At 32.7% G+C, this 19,209-nt stretch overlaps 1 protein-coding gene across 4 annotated transcripts; it reads right to left on the bottom strand.

Annotated features, from left to right (window-relative positions):
- Positions 1-2,401: 2,401 nt before the first annotated feature.
- Positions 2,402-17,905, bottom strand: LOC141456210 (uncharacterized). Of its 4 annotated transcripts, XM_074131963.1 has the most exons (28): positions 17,764-17,905; positions 17,584-17,658; positions 16,927-17,111; positions 16,797-16,855; positions 16,537-16,720; positions 15,681-15,853; positions 15,313-15,577; positions 13,793-14,024; positions 13,504-13,715; positions 12,680-13,424; positions 11,691-11,797; positions 11,314-11,612; positions 11,113-11,219; positions 10,136-10,427; positions 9,702-10,056; positions 8,355-8,466; positions 8,176-8,218; positions 7,697-7,771; positions 7,496-7,596; positions 7,349-7,418; positions 7,146-7,253; positions 6,361-6,494; positions 6,231-6,281; positions 5,721-6,131; positions 4,518-4,622; positions 4,275-4,400; positions 3,827-3,993; positions 2,402-2,693 (listed from the first exon to the last, which is right to left on the bottom strand). In XM_074131963.1, exons 3-28 carry the CDS (start codon positions 17,086-17,088, stop codon positions 2,484-2,486), a joined length of 4,905 nt encoding a protein of 1,634 aa, XP_073988064.1. In that variant the 5' UTR covers positions 17,089-17,111; positions 17,584-17,658; positions 17,764-17,905; the 3' UTR covers positions 2,402-2,483. The 4 variants fall into 4 exon arrangements, with proteins under 4 accessions (XP_073988064.1, XP_073988063.1, XP_073988065.1 ...); XM_074131962.1 differs by lacking the exons at positions 17,584-17,658; positions 17,764-17,905 and adding an exon at positions 17,356-17,515; XM_074131964.1 differs by lacking the exons at positions 17,584-17,658; positions 17,764-17,905 and adding an exon at positions 17,356-17,515 and having other exon boundaries at positions 5,721-6,122.
- Positions 17,906-19,209: the final 1,304 nt, after the last annotated feature.

The raw sequence follows: 19,209 nt of genomic DNA, 5'->3' as shown, positions 1-19,209 counted from the left end.
ATATTCAATTTGGTAGTTCTCTAGATCCTCAGATGTTTTAGCAATAAGTACTTCGGATTCATTGACATTCTGCAAAGTAATACTACTGGAGGTCACAAAGAAAACCACCGCCACTCCAGAAGAACCATTAGCCAGCCTTTTTTTGATAGCCGACGCTGTACTTTTGCTGTCTTAATAATGTTCAATGAGCAAGACATTTCTTATAAAAGATAGATACTTAGGTAATTTCCGATAATATTTATACGTATTTGTAAAAAACAAATAATGTCTTACTACATTATTTAATTCATACTGATAAATACAATATGATTACAAGAACATTTCGTTAACAAATTAAAACTGAATGATACTAACAGCTTAATATTTGAATTATTTACTAATGGTATAATGTGCAATACCTAATAAATCAAAATTTATTGCCATTTTAATATTAAACAAAATATAAATGATTAACAAATAATTACATTGTTAATGGTTAGACTCTAAAAAGAGGAAACGATTTAATAATAATATTCAGAATATATGAAGGAAAAAATATAGATTCCGCAGTAAAATAATGAATTTTTGTAGTTAAAGAGTTTGAATTTCTTTGAGTGAGGATGCATATTAAGCTAACTTTATAAAATAAAAAATCAATATAAATAGATCTTTGTTTGTTTCCAAAATTATCAACAAATTATCAACCTTTATATTAAGTAAAATTAATAACAAAAGAAAAATAATGAATTACAAATTAGAATAATCGTAACAGATCCTTTTAAAATGTCTTAAGAAAGATGGAGATTAGACTATACAGATTAACCATCAAACACGCAATAAATAAATTAGAGACATTTAAATGTTTTAATCATTTAATTTAATTACTCTTCCTCTATTTTCTTCAAATAACATTTTAAATTAGTTGGGTCAATATAATTATAAAATAATTTGACTTCTGTACAAGTCCAATAAACTCTACTCAAACCTGATGAACCACTCTACTAAATAATGGATTTTTTTTATTTTTTAAACCTGACTGTAAGTTAAAAAATAAATATTTAAAATGGCATTGAAATTCTTCTTATACCAGAAATCTGCTATAAGTGAAATGTCGTTAAAGACATTATGTCACTTTACGTTTTGGGAATAATTGAAATGGCCAAGAATTATTTTAATGAGACCATGAACCGAAACCTTATATGCAGTGAAACCAAATAGACTGGTCGAAAAACAAAGTTTATACAAAATATCACACACACAAAGTAAAATATTCCTAACATAAAATCATTTTCATCTAAATTAACATTCACTTATGGGAACTTACATAAGTAACTGAAAATTAACGAAATAAAAGTTCAAAATTTTACTATTAATTGTAATTTTTAGGCTTTAGTCATTTTAAGATTATTCTTACAAAAACTTATGATTTTGTCAACTCTTCCTAACGATAATATTGCAGGCAAATTACTGTAGCAACATATAAGTGATATGGGAATGTCTAATAAGGCAAATAAACAAAAAAATAAAAGAAAATAAAAGTTAAGAATAAAAGGAAAAAAAAAGGTAGAATGTTTATGGAAATTTGCAAATGTTAAAAATCTAATTAGATAAGTATTTTCTCTATATTAATTTTGTCTGTGATAACTCTTTAATAGATTTTTTAATTATTACAATAAAGAAACTGCTCTGAAAATGTTGTATGGTACATATACACAAGTAGAAAAAAGTCATAAATTAAGAATATTGTTTTTATACCACAAAACATTTCAACTAGCATTTTTCCGCTAAAAATTGCAGCTAAACTTTTGTTTTTGCATTTAGATGGCAATAAAAACATCCGTTGGGATTAATTAATTAAATTAAGAGAATTATGTTTATTTTCAAGACAGAAAAGAATAAATGAATATGGAAATTTGATTTTTCAATGTTGTTTTTTTTCCCCCAGGCCAAAAGTATGCAGTTTTACAAAATCTATAGCATGAAACACATTGATTTTATTTATGCCATCTACAAAAACAAAAATTTTATTATATACACTGAATGTCATTAATCTTGGTAAAAGCACTAATACTAATATGATATTTGTAACAATTTTTTATTATACACGTATATTTACATCAAAATATTTATTACGATTTTTTTTTTCTTTTTGTTGTATTCCTAATAAAAAAAAAGAATTAAAATCTCTGATTTGATTTAACTTACATATAATAAATATTTTCTTTATGGTTTATAATAATAAAAACTATTTACAATGTGAGAATTTACATAGTACTTAAATGGGTGAGGCAGTATTATATGTTGTCAAAATCAACACTAATGAATACAAAATTTTGCCCAAGAGAATAAAAACAGCAGGGTGGATATGAAAAAGTAAATGTTTCATTAAGAGAAAAGATAAGTTTTGTTTTCTTTGCTCGAATTACTTTTTTTTTTTAATATCACAGAATCAAGATTTTTTTGTATTTTTTTTTTTTTTTAGAGATCAATAATTAACACAACGGTTATCGTAAAACTTTCAATTTACCACTATTAGTGCCGTATATGAATCCCTCGCCAGCCGTGGGAGCCCATCGTATGCAATTTAAACTAGTAAAATCGGTAGATTCACGAGATATTTCCAAATCTCTCACTAGAACAAGTCTCCCTTTTATTGGATTGGTTGCATGATAACTTACTACTCTAGTTGGTCGAGCACCTTCCATGCGGAAAATCTTTGAACAAAATAAAATTATGAATGAGTATGTCTAAATTTTATGCTAAAGAAAAATGTAAAAGTAATGCCTATTTTTTAAGACCAACTACCAAATTAGCTGTTGAGTATGGAGGTGAGTAGCAAACATACTTTACAGATAAGTTAAATTCCAATATTAACTATTAAGTAAAATCGAGGCTTAGACCGCAAATCGAACCCAGTACCAGTATAGTATTAACTATGCGGGTCTTGCCTCTAACCGCTCGGTTAACGTGGTGCCTATTTCTAGATTATATGTTATAATGCAATATTCTGGGCTATATGTTCTCTATGAATAAAAGAGAAAAAAAGGTTGGCCTTAAATAACTAGATCTTGAATACAGATAATTAAAATATTAGGGTAAAGAATGGACATAAATATATTTAGTAGTTTAAATGAAACAAAATTATGAAATTTAAATTTGAAGTCGAGATGGAAAAGGAATGTTTTAACATGGAATAAAGAGCTCCAGAGAGATGTCCCTGTTAAGAAGAATTTTTATATTCCTGAAACAGAGGATTTGAGGAAAGTCCTGGGTTTCAGTTAGTGTAGAATGGATAAACAAAAAGGAAATCCTGTGAAAAGCCAACTTAACGCCAAGCAGGATGAAGAGTGCTTCTATTCATCAGATATTTTCATTTATTTTCGAGCATTCCAATGTGCCTCCATAAACCAGACACCCAGCATCAAAATTATTCCTACACTGCATGAACCAAACTTGGGGAGTAGAGTCCCTAAAGATTAGTGAGTTCAGCACTCAAGAATAAATAAATCGATTATCATGCTACTTAAATTGTTCTTTCTATATTCTTGTACCCAAATGCTCATCACCCAAACCAGTAAAGGTAAGACGAGCTGTGCTGTATGCCCAACCAGATTAATTGAGAAAGTGACAAAAATCTTCATGATTTCTGCTCATTCAATCTGTGTATTAAGCCAGAAGATGAGTTAAAAGCCAGGAAAGTTTGTAAGAGACCTCTGCTCTCTGAACAATATGGGGCTATAGAATAAGGCATTAAAACAAAATAATTACGTGTAATATGCGAATTATTGACGGATAAAAGAAGTGTAAAAGATATTAATGAAGAAACCACAAATATTTAAGGACTTACCTGAGCAATAGTCTGGCGATCTGTATGAATGAATTGTATTCTACGAGAAGCTAAACCAACTATAAGATGTCTTGTTGTTGGTGAAAGACTGACTGATACTGCATTCTGATCGAAACTTGTTGTGTAAAGAACTTGACCTAAGGTTTCCCATTCTAAACTATATACTCCTAGGGGAAAATAAATTAATCAAAAGAAGTTTACAATACTAAGCACTTAATATTTGATTCGTAAAACATCAAGCCTAAAATTAGAAGGGGAGAATTTCAGAGTTGGCCCGAGAGCCTTTTTCTACAAACTTAATTGATACTCTACCTTCGGATACCATTGGACATACCAATAGGGAAATATGGGTCTGCATGGTGTTCACTTAAAACCAAATTACTTTTTTTTAATTATAAGTAATATTATTAATTTGTTAATTTTTGGATAACTGGTAATTTAATATTACCTAACATAGTGGTAATGCTAAGCCTTCCGGAGGGCAGAAGGGTTACAAGAAGCTTTCCATCTTGCGACAAATCAACGCTAGCGTCATTATGTATTTTACATTCTTCAACTACTAAATTCTTTGCAACTAAAAAATAAATGGTTTTTATAGATAGATTATTTTATATAACAAATCATATCATACATAAATTTAATCTGATATTGTAGATGGTGCATCAAAAAGAATTGCTGTAGTCATACACACCATTGCTAATTTCAGGTAAGGTAAATTTAGTGAAATCCCAAGCTTGTATTCTGTGATGTGGAGCCATTGATGTATCTGCCATTACAACGGCTGCAGGAGCGTGCCCTTAAAAAAATAAATCTATCACAAACTATTTCTATGAATAAAATTTAAAGGTAGCTGGCTCTGAAAAAGTTTTAAAAATAGCGAAAGTAATCTGGCTCTTAAAACTTAATCTCTTAAAACTAGTTGAAGTTTATCACAACATTCACTGTTATCAGTTATTAATATCAATTATAATAATAAACTCTGCAATCTTGGGGAAATCTATAATCTACGAATTTTGCTACTTTTCAAAAAATGATTTCCAACATCAAGAATTATGTTTTGCCAATTACATGATCTGTTTTAATTAAAATTTATTAATTTGAAATCCAGAGAATCCACGAAACATTCATGACAGGCCATTGAATGGAGACTGGAGCAGTTTCGGGCGCTATTGACTACAGATTATTGCCCCAAATCAAGAATTACAATAGTTTAATTTTTAAAATTTGGACTTCCACTTTCTTCTATCCCGTCTTCTAAATCGAGGAATATCGATGCAGACTTAAAATAATAAAATTCTGAGCTTTCTGTAAAAGAACTATTTTCTTTTGAACTTTTGAACTATGAACTATTCACTGTTATTTCAGCGATTGCCAAAACAAAGGTAGCCTAAATATCTAAATCATAATATCTAAATACTCACAGTCATTAACACTAATAAACACTCCGCTAGAATAAGAAGCACTATCTTATAAATCAACACTTATCAGCACCTTTCATCAAGTATTTAAAGCACCGTGAACTTCCACAAAAGTTACTAACAGTTCAAACTTATGAAATGGGTTCATGATTTTAATTTTTTCCTGTAGCTACCTACAGGACAACTTTCCAAACTAGCATTGGAAGAAGCCCCAAAGATTCAAAAATTTTTCTATATAAATATGACGCTCGCTTTAAAGATGGTCATTACAAGTATTCAGATCTTGATTTGGAGTGCATCAGGAAACAACTTTCTTGCTTTAGTTTCAGACATTCACAAGGAAAAGTGTACTAAAAAGTATTTTATATCTGTGTTTCACGCTTAACGCACAGCCAGATTAATCGAACATTTTTCACCTTAATTCTAATGAAAACTTGTAATCATCTTAATCATAAGTGTAAACCTCATGAACTCACCTCTCATAAAAAAGAATTCTCTTTCAATTCTATCAAATCTATCTACAGATGGTCGCTCTCCTTGCGAAGAGCTTCCACCACCTCTATTGTCTTGTTGGGATGAATCTTCGCTAGCTGTAGAATTGTCATCTACATAATATGGGCTGAAGTAGCGTGGGTGAAGTAATCGCGGCCGAAATAGTGGTGGATAAAAAAGGGGTGGAGATGTACCTCTTGGCGAACTAGCTCTGCCTCCTAATCGATGGTACGGATGAACCCCCGGTACATCTTCTGGCACTGGACCATCATTTACTCTGAGTACTGGTAAACGTATCTCAGTTCGGGGAGTAGTACCACCATTATTGTTGGGGCTGCTGGATGAATTGGGTGGGGTATTAGGAGGATCATATAACGATGACCAAACTGATGAGCCTCGCAAAAGGAAAAATATAGTTAGTACTTTTTGAAAATAATCAATTAACATAAAAAATAGCGAACATTTCTATCATTTTATTTTGAAATATTACATACCCAATGACATCCTGCCGTTCCCTGACAATCGACTATCTTCTATTGGGCTGCCTAATCGGGTTAAACTCTTTTAATGTTAAGAAACATAAAGGAAACGTTCAGTGACTGAATTAAATAACAGATAAATTACCTGAAGCTGGCTGTGAAGATGATCTAGTATTCGGTTCTTCTCGGATAAAATAACCTCCAATTTGCATGTAACGATTAGACTCAAGCCATCTTTCCCAACGTGTCCGTTCTCTCATTGAGGTCACTAGAGAACTTCTGTAATAAATTATTAATATCTTGTGTTTATAAAAAAATTGACATATTTAGTTTTTAATAAGGACTCTCGTCTTTACAAGCCTGAAAGCGACTAAAAGCGATTTTTTGTACGACAACGCGGGACTGGTGTTAGAATAGAATAGATTAAATTAGGCCGGCCTCAAGGCCTACGCCACTGCGACCCCTTTGGATCTATTGCGGGACTGGTGTTAAATGTAGGCTATTGTAAAATCTATATGTGTATAGGTATATTCTACCCAAAGTTATGACAAAAATTGCGCATAAGATGAGGTCTTTTCCTTCTTTTTTACATTAAAAGTAGGCGAGTGTTGCAAAAAAATCTTAAGAAACATAACTGCTCTCATAATTAACTATGTTATACGGAATATGAACTAACCACCAAGGTCTTTATAATCATGTAAGTAAATAATGATTAGTGTTGCATAAAATAAAATTCTTAAAATAAGGAATAATTTTATTAATTAAAGGCTTTCTGAAGTAATAAGTCTCCAGAATTATCGCCTGTAGTTGCCCAAAATTGCGTCAAGACAGTTGCTTGCACCTCAACGTTGAGATCAGTAGCTTAGTTGCATTCTAGTGAACGAGAGCCCTAATTTTCAAGTTGTTATAAGAGCAAAAATTGAAAGTTACATTTGGCGTCTTTGATTGATTCCACCTCTCATTCTCCTATCTTCTTCAGATCGAGTTCTAAATAATTCTTGTTCCACTCTTGACTGCCAATAGTTCTGTCGCCTCCTCCTATTTTACGTTCCACAATAAATACCATATGAATACATATGAACATAAACTTTATACAATTTTGTTTTCAGAATAAAATTCTTACATTCCCTTACCTTGTATTGTCCAATTGATTAAGAAGTAAATCAGTTAATTCTAGTGCCAATTCTAGAAGACTTATTAAACCTATCAAGGAATACATATAATAATAACAAGAATGAAAATCAATCATCAAAAAAATTTACGTATACTTGTCTACTAACTTGTAGTTCGTTCATTTAAATTTTCACTTGAACCAGTTGTAGTGAAAGTATCATTTTCAAAAAATTGAGTTATACTGTCCACCATCAGCAGCAGTACGTGTCTTAAAGAGAAATAAATGTATTAAAAATATTAATCTTCTTCTTTAATTTCATTATGCAAGCAAAACACCCAAATAATTCATAAGTTAAAATACGGAATACCTAGCTCTTCTTCTAATTGCCTCTCTTTGAGAAGTATCGTCTCTGTTAATTTGCCTACTTGTTGAAGGGCCTTCTCTGAAAAAACGAAAAAAAATAATAGTAATAAAAACATGAAATTTGTTCACCAATTGCATCCACCGAATTTAATAGAGGCATTCTTCTAAGTAACGTAGACATAACCTATCTACTTCCAATCATCCTTATCAGAACTGTCCAGAGAGTCGTCTGCACTGTACAAATCTGAAGTCAGCCAGATATGGCCCAATGTGTTAAGATAATCAACTCTATCATTAACCGAACATTGTTCTGGATTTTAATAATCGTGAATATGTATGCGTAAAATGGTACACTTGAATATACTTTCGATCGGTAAAATTATATTTTTTACAGCTACAGCTCTAAACCTCCAAAGTAAGGGAATATATGCCTCAGGAAAAAATTGTTTTCATTCATACTACTTGCATCTGTAATTCACTCACCCAGACGGATCAGAAGTTCCCACATGAAAATCTCTTGTCCATTCTTTAAAAAAAAAACATAAATTACATTAATACACTAAAATTCGTTGTCATTTTTATTTAAGGTAAATTATTGAAAAATGCTAATGATGTATACCAAAAATCATTCAGGATTCTCTGCATATTTTTGATATACTTACGGGATCTGTATCCAGGATGATGCCAATGCCTATGCCCTCCTCTAGAAGATCTCGGAGAAGAGAAATTAACCGTTCTGAAACGAATAGCTGGTCTCGTAGATCTGCAAGGAGTCTGAAATATTAAGAGAATTTTGTTTGTTTTTTTAAAGCTAAATCAAAAAAGGCAAACATACTTTACAAACTGAGTTTCTAAATAAATGACACAGCAACTGATGGGTGTAATAAAAGGGAGAATTTCGCTGTATGGCGGAAGCCAATGCCAATAAAATACCAACTTGCACACGAAATGAGGGTATAAAGCATTGTCGTTTAATTTAAAAATTTACCATCACTCTGGATTCTAATTATTTACTTTCCTTAATCCATTTTAACGCAAAGATTTATTTAAATATAAATAAAACTCTGATTTATCAGTCTATGTTACCTTTCGTTTGTTCAATATAACTGTGGAATCAAAATTTTAGAGGTTAGACATTATTAATGAAAGGTGTTCTCCAGCCGAATCAATAAAAAAAATTTTACAGCTGAAGAGGAAGATTGCCGAATGAGCAATATGCTCAACGTTTCATTAAAAAATTCAAGAGTGACCAAAGCTGGGTACTCTGCATCAAGCAAAATTACTAGTGAACTACCATCAAAACTGGAACTGCCTGAATCTACTAAAAAAACCAGCCACGACTTTGGTAAAGAAAAGAGCAGGTTGTCGACGTTTTACGAGACATCAATTTCCAGCTTAAACTCAGTGCCGCTTAAAATTTCTGGAATTCTAGAAAATTACTAGATGACGGTTTTATCAATCATGATTCATGTCATAAAAAGTGGGTTACAGGCGTAATTTAAGAAAACTTCAGTTTCGAGAAAAAACTGAAGTACTGTTTTTTGGTACAAGATTATCCATTCTGATCTATCGCAGGTGTTCAGACCGTTAAACTGGATTGATTGCAGCAGCTTTGGTTCAGAATGGCAGAGCAACAGAGAACCGGATACTAACTAGTACACTCCCAACAAGGTAATGCTGCCCCCGTACGTCGAAATTGAGCAGTAGAAAATTCAAGATCCTGTTGTTCTGCAAAACAGCCTGAATTTGGTAGCAATTAGATAATCATTTGATTCCAATCAATGACTTACTTTCTTCGGAGCTGCGGTTCCTTAGAGTTAATTAAGGATGCAGTTCACGAATTCAATGCTTCTAAATCTAAGGGATGATGTTAGCATGAAATCCAACAGTTTTTCGAAAGATGGTGAGTATTTTCTTTGCAGGTTACTAATTTTGTTAATTAGCATTAACTTAAGACTCGTCCCATTAAAAATAGGATTTTATTTTTAATCATGGAAGTATTTACTTACATCATGACTAGCAGAAGTGGAAGTTGGTGGTGATGTTCCTAATAATTGATTTCCATTAAGAGAATCTCGGGGCCTTATGGATATTCTGTTATTTTTCCTCTTAATACCCCTATTAGGATAACCTTCGACGCCAGAATTCATTAAAGTTCTATTTAAATTTGATGAGGAGGCTTCTACCGCATCATCTTCATCACCTTCACCCTCTTCATCTTCATCATCATCGTCATCATCACCATCATCATTATCGTCATTACTACCATCACTTAGACCCCACAGAGCGTCACTAAGTCTTAATCTTGAACCATTCTCAAAACGGTTTGCAGCGCCACGCCCCAATCGAAAACTATCTCTAAATCTAAACAATAATTTCAATATTATCATTACAAATTACAACTTTTTCTAGAAATATATATATTTATTTAAAACCACTCTACCTTAAATCAATTCTAGCTCTTTTATGTGATGCAGCAGCCAATCTCAAATGTTGACGGGATCTTCTAGATTGTCTCCTTAACCAAAACCAACTTCTTGGCGATACGTCACTTTCATCGTCATCTTCTTCTGTTACTGATGATGTTCCTGAAGTGCTGGCTTCCGAAGTGCTTGTTTCTGCTCTTGGGCCAGCAGGAGTGCGTTGCGTAGGTAATGGTAATCTCGTTACAAGATCATTACTTGATGAAGAAGCAGCAGGTGTTTGAGGCGGTCTACCCTCCTGATCATTTTCAGCTAAAAAATATAATTTATTTCTTTCCCTTAGTACTGGCAAAAAAAAAAGTGTTGAAGAGGAGTCAAATATTGAGTTTTCTCTGAAAATAAACCATCACCTGGATCAAAAAAAGTTAATTAGAAAATAGCCTCTGTGTGAATATGTATAAGAATATTAGTTCAAATTCACAGGAATTTAAAACTTAATATTTCGTAGCATAAGCCTGTGGAACGCGTTGGTAACTTAGTGATGAAAATCCATAAACAAATAGAATCACTTCACTGTTCCTCTATAGTTTTCTTGAAAACAATTTCAAAAAGTAAAGTAAAGTAATCGCCTTTTTTTTCAGACGGGGCTTAACGTCCAACTACCAATTAGTTATCGTGGACGGGGGCGGAAGCTCATACTTTAATATAAACAGTTTTTTCAATCAAATAAAAAGTAGTTACACACGGAATTCGAACTGGGGATCTCCCACTCACAAAGCCACGCTCTTGACCACTAGACCAGCACTCGCCCTAATAACGATTTCAACTGTTTTATCAAAAGATGGTTCATCGTGGCAAACATAAAGATTCTATAACTTTTATTTGAAACATTTATTTAAAAAAAATCTATTAAAAATGTACTTCATAATAGTAAGTATTACAACACTACTTTTAAACATGTGTATTAAAATAATACTGAAGTTAATAAATTATTTACCTGGAGCTGATACTGCTCGAAGAGCTAGAGATAAGGCGCAAATCTGATTGTGAAGGTCTCGCCACAGTCTCCTTATATGATTTGCTTGTCCTCGTTCAAGATCCATTCTTTTATAAAATGGAACAAGAATAAAATTAAGAGAAATAGAATTTATTGATTTGTAACAAACTTATAATTACATCAATGCAAAATTTAACTTACCTAAATTGCGATGATAAATTATCAATATGTCTTGTTAATAAGTGAAGACCACACCTTACGCTGGCCATATCAGATGATGGAAACTGAGAACTACCGTTAGCAGAAGAAGATGAAGACTGTCCAACTGAAGGTACTGAAGAGTTACAAGGTTGTGAAGATAGACCAGAAGTAGATGAATTTTGATTTCTGCTGTCACTGGACGGTAAGCTGTTTGAATTAACCCAAGGTGATCGTTCCAATAATGTAGTTAATCTAGTGATCAGCCTACGTTCGGCACTCTCTTCTGCTTCACGTAGTAACTATTTGAAAGGAAAAATAAATAAAATATAACATCTCATTTTTATAATTACATCAACCCTAAAAGAAAATTTACCTACCATTAACTCCCGATCTCTAGTGTTATAAGCACTCTGAAGGCGTCTAAATTGTGCTCTTAATCTAGCAATAGCTGATGAACTTTCAGTACTCCTTCTTAATATGCGGCCTGGCACAAACAAATGGAATTTAGAGTGAATTCTTCTCTCAAGAATTACACAAATAATAGTCTTATTTCTCTTCTTGAAGCTTCTTATAGCTAACGGTCTGGTAATGGACAGTATTGCCTATAATAGAAGAACACTCCCTGGAGGCACCATCAGTAGAAAAAGCCAATGACTTCACTCTTTACATTACTATTCGATGCAATTTTTGAGTGATAGAGCTAAAATTGCCAAACAGAATTAAGAAATTCGGGCAATTTTGCGTCACTTCTGCAGCTAACTAACACCTCCGAAAATAATAATTAAAAAGAAAAAATAATTGTTTTTATGTAGGCTTCACAGGTCTGGTCAAAAAAGATGGAAAAGCACAAAAAAAAGGTGATATCTTGAGAAAAGAATATTCTACGCGGATGGTAAAATTACGTCAGCTTTTATTAATTTACAGCTGGTTCTGAGTGGTCGATTAATCCGAACACTATTCGCAAGACTAAATTTTATCCGCTTCCCTGAAAAACATCCCTCCTTAGATAATAAAAAGTTTACTTTCACGAATATAAAGCAAGATCACACATACGTCCCTTCAAACAACTTAGCAAATAAATTTCAATTTTAAGCTTCTTTCTCACTCAGCTTACAGAGCAATTATGGAATCTCCCAATTACAACACTTTTATTACTTGGCCCACATTTTGCTTATGAACATATGGAGGAAGTGAGAGAAATTAGTTGCCTTTAAAATTAGCTCCTGGTCGAATAATCGTCTCTAACCTAGGAAACGTAGAAGAAAATGGTGGCTTACATTTCAGGAAGTTAGCCTAATAACAAAAATAAAATGAAAAACAAACAGGTTTTTTTTTTTATTATTCCCTTAAATTATTATTTTTTTACCTGAAGTACTGTCACTGGAATTGGATTCATAGTTTTCTGTGTTAGAACCAGAATCTCTAAACGCTCTAGGTGTAACATGTCGATTTGCTGATCCTGATGATGTAGAAGTAGTAGTATCACTACTTTTCAACCCATCCACTCCAAGCAGACTTAAGGTGGTAGATGGTAGTGCATTTACAGGGCAGCGACATCCTGATGAACAATGACTGGAAGATGTGCCTCTGGAAGTTCCAACTGATGTTGAAATCGGTGCACAGTTAGGCGTAGCAGATGTACCTTTTGTAGAATTCATGGGGGTAGCATTTTTACGAGTTATGTTGGTATTTTCAGTACTGTCGGTTGAATTTTCCGATATAGATGTTGTGGCACCACTACTCCTGTTAGCAATGTTTGATTTCCTAGAGCCCCTCAAGAAGGAGCTTAAACGATTAAAAAAACCACTGGAAGGTGGTGGTATAGGAGGTGGTGGAGGAATAGGCGGGTTTTCAGACGGCTGTTGGGTTGAGGATGTAGGAGGCTCTTCAGGGGGCGGCGGTGGCGGAGGTGCAGGAGGATCTTCAGGCAGAGGTGGAGGTGGAGGTGATGGATCAGATGGAAATGGGGGCGGCGATGGCAGTGGGGGTGGCATTGTCGAGAGTACGTCTTCGAAGGTCTGCAAATCTTCCGGACTAGATGAAGACATTCTCGCAAGCATTGCTGCCGCAGTATTCCTACTTCTTACCAAGATATTTCTTCGAGTTTCCACCTGTAAATTATTAAAGAATATAATTAAGAAAAGTACACTAACCATTTCCTGTTAGGCAATTATTTAACTCCAAACATACCTGAGTTCTCAATCTGTTTATTCTATTAAAAAGATAATTTGCTCTAAGAGAATTGAAATCACGAGCATTAATCATTGCATCTTGTCTTGATAAATCTTCCTGCCTATTCCTGCTAGAGCTTTCACTACCTGGATCGCTTACAGTGTCTGAAACTGCGGCTTGTGGGCTCAGAAACTGAGACGAAGAATGTGAAGCACTAACTTCATCCGTACCTACAATTAACTCCGTTTTACTCTCTACTTGTAAGTATTGAATTATTTGTTCATTGCAAACAAACTTTAATGCAGACCTCGGTGTTGAGTGCTAACGTTTCTAAAAGTTGTGGAAGAAAGTCGAACATTCGAAGTACCACCGCCGGTAGGAGTTGAAGACCCCGAAGATGTGGACGCTGTTGCTCCATCATCAACTCGCCTGCTTCCACTAGCAACTTGATTACTGATACTAACGTCGCCTCGACAAACAGAACAACGGGCTTCAACTCTCACAGGGAGAGGTTCCATCGGATCAGTACCTCGATCAATCTAGATATTAAAGTAAATACAAAAAAGAGCAATAAATAATCAATTTTATTCTTATATTTGTTTTTGCATTTGAGATAGCAATTCGTGGAATTAATGGAATTCATAAAAAAAAACTTGTTTAAATTTTAATTTCTATTACCTTTTTTGAATTTTGTATTATGGATATTAAATCAACAACTGTGATAGAAGACATCTTTCTGCCAGCTGTTCTTACAATTTTTTGGAAAAAAAACAACCTTGCACTCACATTTAAACTTTTATGAGTTATTTCTTCTACAGAAGTTAATTTAAAAAACGTGCCATGAACCGAAATAAAAAGGTATCGGTTGAAAGTAAAACTGGACTTCAGGGTGAGCTTAAATTAAGTTTAATACCATCAAGTTCTTAATTTTTTTTCTGGACTGGGCGGAATGCAAAATTTTTTGGAGATTGGAGTTGGATAAAGATGGGTCACTGAAGTATATTTATCTAGTTAGCAGAAACGGTCACAATTCGTGGAAGATTATGTATCGAAGAGGGAGTGTCTCAATCAAAACCAAACCAACCTCTGTGATAAAGAGCGATAGTTGGCACGAGGAACGCTAAACCCAAGAAGCTATTCACATCACCTCTGCAGGTCCTGTGTATATTGTGAGTTAAGGGATATTTATGTAGTTAAGGTAGAATATCTGAAGATAGAATTAGGACCTGAAGAAGTTTCTAATCCAATACCCCTTACGGTGCAGAATTTAAGGAAAATCAATCTCCAACACAGTTCAAAAACGTCTAATTTTCTCAATGTGTATTTTTACACCAACCAGAAATGAAGCATGAATACAATCCAACCAATGATCTCAGGATTTCACCGGTGAATACATTTTTCATCTCATGTCACTATTCTTTAGTAGATGATATGCCAGTGAATTTTTTTTTAGATAATTTCAAGTATCCGGGATTCTGACGGCCTTTTGAGGTGTAAGTCCACGCGGCACCGAGTACTTCTCTGATCTAACATATTCCTCTGCACATCGAGTAGATTCTTTAGCCATATCGTTATTTTTAATAATTACAAAAAATTATTAGTACATCTAAAAACAAGCCCTTGTTTTCTAAAACTGCTAATAAGGGAAACAATTATTAGAACAAGTTATAATATCCATAAAAATGCTTGTGATTTATTAGGGATTAATATGATATCGAGTTTGTAAACATCAGAAGTAAGTATATGGATTTTAAAGCCACGGAATTCCAGTTAAAAAAAGAAATCTCATTTTTATACACTCTGAAAAATTATAAAAATAAATCTTACGGTAACTGGTTGTGAAGCCCTGCTATTCGAATTTCCCTGTTGATCACTAGCACCTTGTCTCGATAACGTATAATATCTTTGAACCAATTGTTCATACTGTTCTACCATATATCGATAACAAATAGTTATTCGCCGTTCATGTTCTGACTGAGGTATTTGAGGTGGAGGTTGTGGTGCTGAAACCCTGTCCCATTGTGAGTGCACTCGTGGAGCGTTTGCTATTCCAGTTATTAAACGATGTCCCAGACTGTCAAATGTTACGTATCTACATGATTAGTAAATTTTCAATTACAAAAAGAGCATTAGGTTACACAGTACTGCGGTCTAGAAATAGTGGACAAAGAATAATCATCTGGATATTTTCTCACCTGACTTTTTCTCTTTCATTTGATGTGCTACATTTAGCAAAAGGTTTGTCTTGACTCCAATCCCAAAAATGTACTTCATTGTATGTGGCAATTACAAGAACTCTATCAGTTGGATGGAAAGCTAGCGAGGCAATTACTGTTTGACTCTCTGCCATCCATATTTCGCTTCCTCCCTATAAACAACAAATTCTTGATATTTCTTATACCTATATTATTTTAACTGAGATTTATTTAATGTAAAATATTGAGAGAATGGTTTGAGAGAACATGTAATTGTCATCCCCCTTTCATTTCAATGAAAAGAGGTCTGTTTTACATGCTTGTAAATAACCGAATAGAGTATATATTTAGAGGCAATGACACTACACTTAAAACTAATACAAGAATATTAACATGTATTTAGAAATCATACGCAAGTTATAAAACTAAGAAACCCCCCGTTACAGGACTATGTCTATAACCGTTCTATCAAACAATTCTCCCTACATTTTAACAAAAGAGCAGCTGATATGAATCTTCTAAAATCTCAACTTTCTAAAAAATTTAGAAAGGGAGGCAGGCATACGAATACTTTAGTTAACAATAAACAAAATAATTCAAAAGACTGAAAATGGGAAATGAGTATAATAATGAATCAAGAAAGAATTTAACTCTTCAACATTTATTTCATATAAATAACAAGTTCCTCTTCCTACTGTAAATATAAATTTTCGGAAACCTTACAGTTACTGACATCTGAAGGTGAAAGATTATAAAAATCTTAATTTCTAAATAGTCGTAGGAAGTACCGGCATTTTTTCTAATCCTTAGAATAAAAATACTACTAATATAGATGACGTTAAACAAATTAACTCACATGTAGATCCCAGACTCTGACTTGTCCACCTAAACAGCCTGAAGCAAGTATCTGATTAGAAGAAGGATGAAAAGCTATGCACCAAGGAGTTCGTGGATGGCCTGAGAGAGTTTTAACATTTTTTCCACTGGTCAAATATGTTACGTAAACATTATGATTTCCATGGGTTGAAGCTATCATAGTCCTATCAGTAAAATAACATTATTCAGAAATGTAATTAAGAAGCTAAAAGTAATTACAAAAGATTTCAATTAACTTACCCATCTGGACTAAACACCATCAAAAAAGTAGACCTAGTTGCATCTGGGATGTGGCAAGTCTGAAATAAACAAAATAGTTTAATTGGCTTTGTAATGTTACTCCCAACTCCTTGTGACGATATGTACTTACGAATTCCTCATGGTTTTTGTGAATCAGCTTTTCTTCGGCTGCCCATTGTAAATACTTAGGAGGACCTGTAGTTTTGTGATAAAGACCAGTTTCACGATAAAAATTGCATGCAGGTACACTTTTCTTTTCGCTTGATTTCTTGGCCCGAACCCTCAAATCCATTTCATATTTCAAAATCTAAACATCTGAATAAAGAATGTTCTCTAAAATGTAAGAACTTAGCTTATAAAGTGTACCTATTCTCTAAATACTGGTTGTAGCAAACATAGCGTTCTCACAGAGAAATAGTATTAATTACCCCCAATAAAGAACAACACATAGATAAAATTATATCAAACAAAAGCAGATAAGGATGCAAATTTGTTAAAATACTGCACTCAACAATAGCCATTTCTTAGGCTTTACACAAACATGAAAACATGAACTTACTTTACTTTCATCGATGCTTTGTAAGAAAATGAAAAATCCAATAAATTAATTTTGGAAACAGAAATAACGAAATTATACAATTTTAAAGATGGATAATGTGTTTACATTGTGTTACCCTTCCAGCCAGTGGCCACTAAGAAAAAGATAGTAGGCTATTATTCCTCGTCAACGGAAGAGCGCCAATTTTAATTTTAAATATACTTTTTTGCTAATGTTTTCTGCAGTTACCTTAAATAGTTGTTTAAACCTTTTAGCACGGTATCAGCTTCAATGGTAGTATTTCCTTTCTGTTTAGATCATAAACTGTAAAAAACAAAACAAATTTCAATGCAGATCTTTCTTTAAACTACACAAAATTGAATAAAGGATTAATAACTTCAACAGGGGCATTCTATTGTCGATACTAACCTTCGAGCGTAACCTAACTGACAACGTGAAATGAAATGGGTGGTAAATGCCATTGTCTAGGATCCGAAAAATTCAAATCATTCAAACATATCATCAAATTTTATTAGAAAATTACTTTTTGAGTTCGCTTGCAACTACCTAAAAATACAGATACGTTGTAAACTTAAACTCACAATACGCTTTACAAATATTACGAGATAAAAAGTCCTATAATAAAAATATCGCGAAGATTACTATCAAGTTTCATTTGGTTTTTTTGGATCATAGTAAATGAAAATAAGCAGTAAATACCTAAATGAAAACTTCCAATTTTGAAAAGATGTGGAAATGGTTAAAAATAAATATAAATAAATTTTTAATAACTTTGCTTTCCATACTGGGGACAAGAACGATTCAATTTTACTTTTCAGTAAATAAAGCAAAAGCTGCTTTTGTGGACTAGAAAGGCCACAGCCTATTTCAGTAGTTGAATAATAATATTGGATAGTGCTGCGATCTACGGCAAATATTTGTACTAAAAGTTATCAAATATAAAAAATAAAAAAAAATTCCAATAAAATAAATCAAAGGTGAAGCGGAAAATAAATAAATTTGTTTTTTAAAATACTTTATTAGTTATTTCTTTCTTTGAAGAATAATGTAAAATAATACTAAACAATAAGTTTAGAAAGACTTTCCCAATCTTAAATGATTATAATTTCTTTAAAATTTAAATAAACCAGTCTGTAGACTAACTATAAGAACAGTTTATGTTTGTACCTTGAAATTAGTACTAAAAAGTTTGATTTTGATGATAATTCAATTGTTAAAGAAATTATTGGACGAACGAAGAGGAATTGATTTGTGAAAAAGAATTTTGACGTATATTGAAAAAATTCTATCTTCTACTAGGAAAGTTTATTAAAATCACAGACTAAATCACCTTAATTTGCATATGTTAAACATTTTTCAATATAAATACTCTGATCGACCTTTAATTGATGAACAGAGTAATCCTGGTTTTTATGATTTTCTCTAAAACGGCTGCAAACAATAAATTTCAATTTTTTTTACACTAATTTTTTATGCGATATTCTAACGATTTATTAGAAATAGTTTTTTGAGACAAGATTTCAGCGGGATTTGAGGGGTAGTTCTAATTCTTGATCTTTTGCTGTAACTGCCCCTCAAACTTAAGATACGGATAAACTTCCAATTTCATAATAAAGATAGATAATTATTTAATAAAAATAAATTTAAAAAAAAATCTATCGATCGGATTTTCTAAAATTACTAAGAAAAAATCATAACTGGAACGGTTCATTTTTGCCATAAAAAATACGGATTACTTCAAAACCAAATCACTCTCTAAAATTAATTTAGACAATAATCTATCAAACTATTGCAGAAAAAGAAACAAAAAATTGATATTATTTTATAATTAGTTGGGAATATTTTTTTTTCTCA

Source organism: Rhodnius prolixus, unplaced genomic scaffold, assembly GCF_049639745.1.
Source record: "Rhodnius prolixus isolate KJV_2025 unplaced genomic scaffold, Rpr scaffold_4, whole genome shotgun sequence".
Classification (NCBI taxonomy): domain Eukaryota; kingdom Metazoa; phylum Arthropoda; class Insecta; order Hemiptera; family Reduviidae; genus Rhodnius; species Rhodnius prolixus.
The sequence above is the reverse complement of the archived record's forward strand: the minus strand, read 5'-3'. Positions and strand labels throughout refer to the sequence as shown.